This window comes from Quercus lobata, chromosome 2 (assembly GCF_001633185.2).
Source record: "Quercus lobata isolate SW786 chromosome 2, ValleyOak3.0 Primary Assembly, whole genome shotgun sequence".
Lineage (NCBI taxonomy): Eukaryota > Viridiplantae > Streptophyta > Magnoliopsida > Fagales > Fagaceae > Quercus > Quercus lobata.
In genome coordinates, this window is record NC_044905.1 from 17689655 (window position 1) to 17701017 (window position 11363).

General features: G+C 32.6%; 1 protein-coding gene across 1 annotated transcript; it reads left to right on the plus strand.

Moving 5' to 3' along the window:
• Positions 1-10201: 10201 nt before the first annotated feature.
• Positions 10202-11001, plus strand: LOC115977948 (protein GLUTAMINE DUMPER 5-like). The gene has a single exon (XM_031099982.1). The coding sequence runs from the start codon at positions 10262-10264 to the stop codon at positions 10808-10810; it is 549 nt and encodes a 182-aa protein (XP_030955842.1). The 5' UTR covers positions 10202-10261; the 3' UTR covers positions 10811-11001.
• Positions 11002-11363: the final 362 nt, after the last annotated feature.

The window sequence follows — 11363 nt, forward strand, 5'->3', positions numbered from 1 at the left end:
TATTTTTGTAATTGTTAGGTTTTGGGGGTATTTTGATCATTTTTTGAGGTTTTTGGGGTATTTTGGTCATTGTAATAGGTTTTGGGGTTATTTTAGTCATTTTTTAGGTCTTGGGGTATTTTAATCATTTTACAGGTTTTAGAGGTATTTTGGTTATTTTTTAGGTTTCGGGGGTATTTTCGGTAATTTTAAGGTTTCAAAGGTATTTCGGTCATTTTAAGGTTTAGGGGGTATTTTGGTCATTTTTTAGGTTTAGGAAGCATTTTGGTCATTTTTTGGGTTTTTAGGGTATTTTGGTAATTTTTGGGTTTTGGGGATATTTTGGACATTTTAGATGTTTTGGGGGGGGGGGTATTTTGCTCATTTTAGAGGTTTTGGAGGTATTTTTCTCATTTTGTGGGTTTTGGGGGTATTTTGGTCATTTTTTGGGTTTTGAGGGTATTTTGGTCAGTTTTTGGGTTTTGGGGATACTTTGGACATTTGAGAGCTTTTGGGGGGTATTTTGCTCATTTTAGAGATTTTGGAGGTATTTTGGTCATTTTGTGGGTTTTGGGGGTATTTTGGTCAATTTTTGGGTTTTGGGGGAATTTTGGTCATTTTTTTAGGTTTCGAGGGTATTTTTGTCATTTTTTGCGTTTTGAAGGTATTTTGGTCATTTTTAGGTTTTAAGGGTATTTTGGTCATTTTTTGGGTTTCAAACATATTTTGGTCATTTTTTGGGTTTTGGGAGTATTTTGGTCATTTTTTTGGGTTTCAGGGGTATTTTGGTTATTTTTTGGGTTTTCGAAGTATTTTGGTCATTTTTAGATTTCGGGGGTATTTTAGTTAGTTTTTGGGTTTTGGTGGTATTTTAGTAATTTTTAGGTTTTAGGGGTATTTTGGTCATTTTTTGGGTTTCAAAGGTATTTTGGTCATTTTATGGATTTTGGGGGTATTTTGGTAATTTTTAGGTTTCGAGGGGTATTTTGGTCATTTGTTGGGTTTTGGAGTATTTTGGTCATTTTTTGGAGTTTCAGGGATATTTTGGTCATTTTTTTGGTTTTGGGGGGTATTTTGGTAATTTTTAGGTTTTGGGGGGGGTATTTTGGTCATTTTTTAGGTTTCAGGGGTATTTTGGTCATTTTCTGGGTTTTGGTAGTATTTTGGTCATTTTTTAAGTTTTAGGGGTATTTTAGTCATTTTCTAGAAATTTAGATTTTATGTTGTTTATTTAAATTTTAGATGGGTTTAGTGGGTATTAGTGGGATTATCCATTTAGACCCATCTAATTAAATAACCAAATGGGTCTTTACTCATTTAACCCAAATATTCAAATGGGTTGGGTTAAGACTTATCCAAATAAGGTGAGTAACGGATAGGTTTATGGATATGGATAAAAATTGCCACCCCTAGTGGTGACACAAGCATAATAGCCTTAAGAAAAAAAAAATTTAGAGGCAAAAGAAAATGTGTAATATGGATCCCCTATTCTTCTAAAACAAAACCCTACTATCATCCGTATTAGCACCTTTGGCACAAGCCCTACCTGCGCCAAGCAAAAAAAAAAAGCTTTAGAAGCTAAAAAATGTGTGAAAAGTGCAAGTGCCAGTGCCACAGAAGATCCATGAGATGAGACTTTTGACACTTGGGAAACTCTGAAACAAGAACCCACCTGTGGTTTAGGATTAGAAGCATTGTTAAATGGATCTCAACGTCACAGATCCACCAAGTGGTGGAAAGTGGGAACTAGGAACAAGTACCTTTCTCTTTGTCTCTCGCTCATATTTCTTGTGGGAAAACTCAAAAGATTCCACTGATAGATCGTTACGTGCGTTTCTTTATTATGTTAAACTAGATTAGTTTGGACGCTAACCTTTAAATTAAATAGAAAGTTTAGCCATATCTAAGTGCCCTATCCACTATGAGCTTTCTGTGTTTATTATAATATCAACCAAAATATTTAACGTCATTGCAACAATTATTATAATGAATGGATACAATATTCTCTCTCAATCTTATTTTTAGGTTTCTGAGAGTCTACAAGTACAAACCGACACCTGTTTCACTTTTTATATGAAATGAGAAAGAGAGAAACGTAACTCAAGCCACCAGGTGCAGTGGATAGAGAAAAAAGTTCATTAGAGAATGAATTTAATAAACACTTGCAAATCATGTGAAACTTCTTCGAGCTAAGCTAGTGTTATGAATTATTAATAATTTAATTTAGTGGCTTTTTTTTTTTTTTTTTTTTTGGTTGAGATTTAATTTAGTGGCTTTGGCAGTATAATCATTCGATTGTTTAATTTACAGCATAGCACAGATACCCAAAAAGGAAGAGTGAAGGGAATAAATGGCTTCACATTAGATATTGCTTGCACATGATATGTCACTCATGCCTTTGGAAGTAACTTTTTTATTTAAAGTTTATTTATTGAAGATGTGTTACAACATAGCTGTACTAAAAATTTTATTAAAAAAAAAAAAGAAGGTTAGATTTTAAAAAGTTGTACATAAATAAATAAGCTAAAAAGTTGAAGGAAAAAAAGGTTCAAATTTTAAATTAGGCATTTTCTTTTCTAATCACCTAATTAGACCATGCTATGGAAGTTTCCACTTGGATTCAACCTCGTTCGTGCAGGTTGAGAGATTGCTGATTTCGTGAAAAGAAAACTACTAAATTTGGAGAATCAAAATTTCTCAAAAAAATTCAACTCCAAGTGGCGTTGAGTGAAGGAAAAACAGAATATTTAATGACGTGAGAAAGCAAAAATGGAGCATCAAAATAGATACAAAACATATTGCAGAGAGAGAGGGATCGGATCCGGTGGTATGTATGTGAAAGTATGAAACTACTTACCAAATAGAATATGGAATCCATACAACAAAATAAGAAAAAGAAGAAAAAAGAAAAGGAGAATAATACAAGTACTCTTAGGCAGGGTCAGTTTATTCATCAACATGAGAAAAGTTGACAAACAAATGTGAAACATGTTGGATGTGATGAGTTTATTAAGTTGATGAAGTTGAAGTTTAAGCAAAATAAGATGCCACATACGCAGAAAAAGGCTCTACAAAAGTCAATTGACATAGTTACAAAAGAATAATTGTTAATGAGGAACAAGGAAAAAGAAAAGGTAAAGTTGATTTGGTGTTAGCATGAAGAAATTGATAAAAGAAAAGTTGCTCATATAAACACTTTTGGAGCCAAGAGGCCAAGTGACAAACAAAGATTCTGCATAGAGAGAGAGAGAGAGAGAGAGAGAGAGAGAACAACATGAATGAGAGAGATATTTTTAGTAAGGTCCAATTCCTAGGAAGTTCACTTCAGGATCTTCTTGTCAGGCTCATAAAACCAAATTTGATAGGTTTTCTATTCTTTCTTTCTCTCTTTCCTTGTTTATTATAATATTTTAGGTCTTTTTGTTGTGGTTGCAGGCTTGCAGCAAGCAAACAATCTAGCATTGCTTTGACACTACCCCAAAGCACATATTGCCTCTATCCTTTTGAATGATTGTATTTTTGTCCTTGAGGTAATTACAAGATAGAAATATAGATAGCAAGACAATGCAAAGCCTGGCTTTGGATACATGCAAAGCATATGCCCCAAGTCACCCCCCAAATTAAAAGAAGGTTTTATATTCTAACTAGTTCTATTAAAGTAGAGGATTCCAAATGAATGAAATTTCCATAACATAATGAATCAAAAGTTTGTGCTAATACAATGGATAGCTGGACCCGGAAACTATAATTTGTAATAAAATTCAAAAGTATATATATAGCTATTCATTGTAGATAAGACTCTTTTCCTCTCTCAATTCTCTTGGTCCCATCCAAAGTGTGTGTGAAGTCACTTGCCATTAATATGAGTGCCCTTTGATTCCATGGTATGGTTATTATACTTATATATAATAAAAAGATTTTGGTTCCTCCATTACTAAGAAAGTAATGCAAAGTCCATTATTTTTCTATCTATCACTAGATTCCTATCAAGTTAGTACCAAGTGAAGATCAAGATCTACTTTATTGTACGTCACTTTCATTGATGAATATGCTTAAGATTGTCTAAATTTGATCGAAATCATCCTATCAAAATGAATAAAATATTTCAAAAAAAAATCATATAAAATTATTATAATTATGTGTATATTATAAACTGAGTGGAATCAAAAGGTAATTTTATGTACTTCACTTTAAAAAATTTATAGAACCCTAAACTATGCTTGCCGTACCACAAGATCTATCTTGATTTTTCATTTTGTTTATGGGTGTGGTAAGAGTATAAATGTTAAATATTATTAAGTTGTTGTTGTTGTTGTTTTTTTTTTTTATTTTTTTTTTAAATGGGAATGAAATTCATTAAAATTCATTATTATGTTTTTTTAATAATTGAGAAGACCTTAATCCCAATAAGAAAATTGCAAAGATATGATGTCCGTGCAAAAGTTTTAGATAAAATACTCTTAAAATCTTTAATAAAAATGCCAAGAATTTTGTAATTCAATTGATTAGCACATTTTGATGTTTTTAAATGAGACATTCGAGGGTTCAAATCTTTTATCTCCCGTTGTAACTTGAAACTATTAAGTTAAAAAAAGAATCTTTAAAAAAATGATTCTCATCTTTAGTAGGTTTACTAGTTTATCGATAATGAACAGTTATCCAATACACATTTCGCACATCCAAAAGATCTCATTGGAGTGGGGGCAATATAATTGCACTCATTGTAATAATACATATAATAATAAGAGATTAGACGGGACTTCCTAAACTAAAAATCTTTAGGACAAATTATAAAATAATTGATGGAAGATGTTACATTTAATACAAATTTTACTACAAAAATGCATACAATAAATTTTGATTAGTGACACTTTAACAACATAATGAATAATATTAATTTGTGTAAGTCATCATCAATTTATAAATTTCAAGGTAAATTCTACTAATATACTATAAAGTTTGAGCTAATGTCAATCAAGTCTAAGACTTTCAAAACTAGCTAATTTAGTCATTTCGTTTTAAAAAGTCTTAAATTTGGTTGATATTAGCCCAAAAACTTTGGAATTGTGAATGAAATTTACCCAAAATTATATGCAATAGAATTTGTAATGCGGCTAACATAACACAAAATTGATTAAGTTCATGGCTAAAAAGAATCTTCAATGTTGACAAATGAGAGCATTAAAGCACAATTGTACTACACAAAACTGATTAATCCTAGCGATGCTACAATAATAATTGGTGGAAGATGATGAAAGAGGGGACCCTACTAAGTATACTTGTCCAAATGGAATATAAGTAGAGGGACCCACACACTTATAGAAATGGAAATGGGGATAAAATGATGACATGATTGAGAGGCATTGAGGAGGGTACCCACACAGTGAGTGCCAAAATGCCGCGAGCAATGGGGCCTGCTGGGCGGAGAGGCCAGTAGGGTGGCCGGCAAAAAATTAACTAGTGCTGGTGTTGCTGCTTGTGCTTGTGGGGCTATTGCTGATGCACTATATGTCTTATTGTTCCATCAATTTCCTTGCGATCGACTTCCCTTGCCTCCTGCGTCAACCGAAAATTCCTTTCTTCCTATTATTGCTTAATTCACCGGATGAATACATCTTTTGTCACACACTTTGACACAACTTATATATCTATTAATGTGTTATTAGATTATATCGCTTACACATAGAAGACTACTACTGTACTTGTGAAAATTAATCTGTTCACCACTATATATGCATACTACTAATTGTAAGAAAGTGTCTGCAAGAGTGTGCGTCTCTAGACTTTTTGTAATTGATTACGTCGGTTGGTTGGATCCTTTTTTTCTATAGTCAATCTCATTGATTCTATCCTATCCTATGACATAAAACCAACCTAAACGTATGCCCTCTTTTTCACAGTGAGTGCTACTTGCCAAGCTCAGTTAAGGCTCTTTAATAATCTTTTTATAAAAAAATTGAAAATTTTGTCAAAAAAAATGAGTTATTTTTTATTTTCCATAAAAATTTCTTAAAATAGTTTATTAATGTATGTTTAAAGGGCATACGTTAATATAATTCTGAGATTGGATCCAATTCTGAAATTGGAGCTAGATTATCATCAGTGAGTGCAATATTGATGATATCATCCTGCGCGCCCTAGACAGTGAATAACAATTGCGGCTGCATATCTTTTGATGTGAATATATTTGGACAATGACACCATCAACATTTTGCAGTAAGTGTAACTATGATTACGACAATGACTCAGTAACCTGCGAGCCCTTAGGTACGTGCTCACTCAAATATTTTAGAGCAACCACAAATGATCGAGGGTAACAAAAAATATAAGAGGCCACGTATCTTCTCTGTTTAGTTTACTTTTTAAGGAAAGAATTTGGGCTATGACACCTTTGATATGTCACATGTTTCTCACGGGAAAACTGTAATTTGGATGGTGAATTTAGGTAGCAATGTAGGTCGTTCTGTCACCACCATTAATAAACACCAGCTGATCCTAGATCACAAGAAAATCAACCAAAAAAAGTCATCGTTGCATTTGGATGGCTTGCATTTGCTCTCCAATCAATTTAGTGAACCATTTTCCTATGACCGTACTGATGTGGATCAAATAATGCGAGCAAAAGCAAGAAGTTGATAGAGATGGTATTTTGACTGTTTTAATTAAGGGGAGGCTGGAGAGCTCCCAACTAACCTAATTATAATCAAAGCAAGAGTGTAAACCTAGCTCATTTGGGATCAACATGGTTACTCACCAAACCATCTCAATCTAACATTATAAATTATTATACTAAAGTATACTTTCAATCCTTTGAATTTTGGTTGTTTTTTCGTTTGGTTTTTTACATTTTAAAATTTTCATTTTGCCTTGTAATTGTTGATTTCATTTTCACATTGGTCATGTTGTTTATTTTCGTTTGTAATCTAGTGACACCTAACTTTATATAAGTGACATGTTTTAATAGATGCCACTTATTTAGCACTTAACAATCATGAGTCTCAATTAGTTTATCTGATAAAATCTCTTATCGTTGAATAAGAGATTTGAGATTTTAGGGTTCAATTTCTACCTACACCCAAAAACAATTGGTGTTAACAAAAAATAGTAGAACTAATACGAAAATAAAAATGTAAATGTCCAAAAAGAAACCAACACCAAATTTTAAGAGCCAAACATGAACATTAGTCAAATTATTAACTTATAGTAAGATTTTTTTTACTTGCTTGCTATCATATATCTTGATGAAATTGAGTTCACATGTCATGTGATTCAAAAGCAAGATTATAATTCAAAATAAAAATCCTCTGTTCTACTTTAAATTTTATCAATTGTAGTTTGTCACGTCTTTTTTTCCTTATAAAGTAACCAAAATTTAAAATGGAAAAAAATCACACATGAGATATTGTACTTATTAAAATTCAGAGTGAAACACTAAAAGTAGGATAATAAATTCTTATTCATAATTTTTGTGAGAGCAAATCAAAGAAGGTAGCCAACTTCGGTGCAACTGCAACTAAAGCTTGAGAGCTCCAATTTACACATCTTTTACATATATAAATCATTTGCCAACTTTTGGAATTAATTTTCTCTATTCATAAAAGATTATGAATAATGAAGTTCCTTTTTATTAGAGATTGTCACAATTTTTTTTTTTAGATTTATTTCATTATTAGGTTTCCTTGGTGTGGAAAAAAAAAAGAATTTTCCTTGATCTGAAAAGAAAGTTCCTTATTGAAGAATATTCCATGTCCATCAATGAATAGAATCATCTTATAAATAAACATTATTGTAAAGGGTTTGGTGGTTTTGCCCAAAAGTCCTTCCATACGAAGAGAGGAGAAGATGTTTAGAATAACATAGAGTAGATTTTTAAAAAATAGTAGTTTGATTGTTTGTCTATTTTTGTGTAAGAGAGTACTTATTGGGTGTATTGGAGTTTTGGAATTGTGAATTTGTGTTTGAAGTTTATTAGTTAATTTGTATTTGCGAGGTTGGTAGTGTTATTTGTATAAGCTTGGTTTAAGTGGTTTGGTTAAAATTAAGTATAATCTACATGTTTGATGGTGAATTTGGCTGGTATTGCTTGTGAACGTAAATTTGGAATTAGCTTAATCATGTTAAATATTATTTATCTTGTGTGTTTGTTTTATATTATTTTTTGTATGAGTGTACTTTTGTTAGCCCTAATCACAACAGTTTTCTACTTTTATACAACCAAAAGATACACCCCAAGTTCATCCAACAAAAAAAAGGTAGAACCTCAAAGAAAACAAAAAGCTAAAGCCAAACCTTCTTGAGATGATACCATGCTACATTATTTTCATTATTCATCATAAGATCATTACCGCCGAAATGGAATCCTCTATACTAGTGGGGGCCATATGGTGATTGAACTGAAAAATGATCGAAAACATATTATCCACAGTGCCACACCCATGCAGCACACTGAGCATGGTCTAATACCTTGCAGTTGCATATGATGGTCCTCTTAAAAAAAAAAAAAAAAGGCATGGTGTAGTGGATTGCTGCAGTTAAAGGTAGTTGTGGTGATTTCAAGCCAGACAACATGAAATCAAATCACAATGCAAATGATGAAACCAAAGGAGAGTAAATATACTTTGTTGCCACTTTACCCACAGTTTTTATTCTCTTTTATCCCTGCTTAATGATTATGATCGCTTTTCACTATACAAACATCTCATTGCATTGAAACGAAGTGCGTTTTAACAGTGTCTAAATTTTAGATAGGGACACTAGCAACAAAGAAAATATGCCTCTCCTAATATATTGATATAATTTCGATTGTCAATGTGGAGATATGACATTGCAAACAAAAACATCACATTCTAGAACACATTAGTGGAGGTTTAGAATAATACCCATTTCTCCAAATCTGAAAAAAGCAAGATTATGATCCTTTGTAGCTAATTTGTTTTTCTCAAACACCAATCATACCCAAAGAACTGATTGTTTTGCAAATAATATTACTCCCTCTCTTATCTCTCTAAAAATACCCCCATGTAGTGCAAATACAATTTTACCCATGCCTCACTAAACGACAAGTTTATTCATGAACAAAATCATTTATTTTTAATTCAATGTTTAGCCACCGTAGTCATTTCTGACGTGTGAGTAACATCTTTACTAAGACACTAAATTGACTTCCTATGCAATCTAATCCAAAAGAGAATTCTTATCTTCGTTTCAAAGATAAAATATATATGATCACAGTGTACAACACTCTTGTTTTTACGTCTATTAGAGATGGTCCGTAACTAATTTTTTTTATCACTCTAATTTTGAAACTAAAATCTACGATGCATCACCTAGTTGCAACAATATTATAAATGAATCAAATTGTTTATAACTTGAGCTTGGTTTAAGAAAAATGTTTGTTTATATTTGCTTATTTAGCAAACAAGCTAAACTCAAACATAATAACATGTTTGTGAATAAGCTTGTAAATATAAAACTCGATTTAATAATATATAATATTATATTTTTATATATATAGTTGTCTAAAAATATACTAGTATAGACTTGAGATTGTAATGTATAAGTTTGTAAATACATTTATATTATATCAAATAATTTTTTTAGTTTATTGATAATATATGAGCATTTTAATTATGGTTTTACTTATTTACTATACAGGAGAAATGAATAAATTAATTAACCCAAAAACAAACCCAAGCTTGTTTGACAAAAAAAAAAAAACTAAATTTAAACATCTAATCTTAGCTCAACTCATTTATAGCCTAGACAAAAACAAAGTTAGACAATTACTTTCACATGAATCAACTAATTACAGTCCAACAGATAATCAGCTGTATTCTTAAAATGCTAATATTGACAAAAGGTAAAATACTTAAAATGGAAAAAATAAGGACGGGCTTTGATCCAGATAAAGTTCAATCATAGGGTCACGATTAGTAGTTGTTGGGCCCACACCAACCACTGGTCCAATAATCCTGACCCTGGCCCCACGAACTCACCCCATAGGGACACCATCCGGATGCAGAGGATCAAGTTTAAGGGAATCCTGCTCACAACAACATAACACGCCCAATTCCGTGACCCCAATAAAAAGCAAAAGCAGAAACACAAAAAATATAAAATAAAAGTGTTTTATCTATTTATCTTTCTCTTCCCTCTCTTTTTTATTGAGCTATAAATACAACCCCTCACCGTCTCTCTTTTCTCAAACTCACGTTCTTTGCTTTCTACACTTTCCTAAAACCCCCCAAAACCAAAGAGAAACAGCTATTTGAAAAGAAAAAAAATGAGAACCATTGCCAGAGTTAGCTCAACAACAACAGCAGAGACTTCAATAGTGTCACCAACACCATCCATGTCAGTGATGCAGACACAAGCACAGCGGTCTCCGTGGCACTCTCCGGTGCCATACCTCTTCGGAGGGCTTGCAGCGATGCTGGGTCTGATAGCGTTTGCGCTTTTGATCTTGGCTTGCTCTTATTGGAAGCTTGCAGGTCAATTGGATGAGAGGGAAGGAGGACAAGAGAGAGACTTGGAGAATGGTGATGAAAAAGAGGCAGGTGATTCTGAAAGCAAGGCAGTGAAGGTGTTCGAAGAGAAATTCTTGGTGATTATGGCTGGAGATGAGAAGCCAACTTTCTTGGCCACACCTATGTATTCCAAAGCTGCTTCTTTTGGTGATGGAGTTAACGTTAAGGGTGAGAAAAAAGATGGGGACAACAAGGCTGAGAATTGTGAGACAATGAAAAAGGAGTTGAGTGACCATGAACAAGCTACAACTGAAGAAACTAGAGAGTCCCCAGAGAACCAAGAAGCCCAAGATCACAACCAGTGAGCGGCTTGGTTTCTTTAATTTTTGCCCACCGGAGCAAAGAGAGTTTTTTCATTTTCATTTCCTTTTTGAAGGTTTTGGAATTTTTCTTTTTCTTTTTTGGTTGAAGTATTCGGAGATAGTAAATTTTGCTGAGATGAAATAGGAGATGAGATGACGGAGTTTGATCTTTCCAGTTAATTACAGTCAAACTTCTGAAAGAAATGATAGCTTCTTTTTCTTTACTTTCCCAATTTTTTGTGCTATTAACATAGTTTTACAGTTGGCCAGCTTGCTTTTTTGTCTGTGACACTGTCTATTGTAAAAGAGGAGCCCAATTGAAGCTAATTAGGTAATTCATGTTCATTGCATACACCATTTTGTTCAAAACCAGTGAACCCACTGAATAAAAAAACATAAAGCAAAGCAAAACAAATCCCCTAGGAAAGGTTTATTCATTAATTATATTTAATTAGCAGTATTCTCAGTTTCACTTACATAATAAACAACAAAAAGTATAGTTTGTGTGCCACATAAAACTATCCACTTCCATTCATGCCAAAGATATATATGTACT

Excerpts from the sequence above, each read along its gene's own strand:
- LOC115977948 (XM_031099982.1), top strand. The coding sequence starts at position 10,262 with ATGAGAACCATTGCCAGAGTTAGCTCAACAACAACAGCAGAGACTTCA.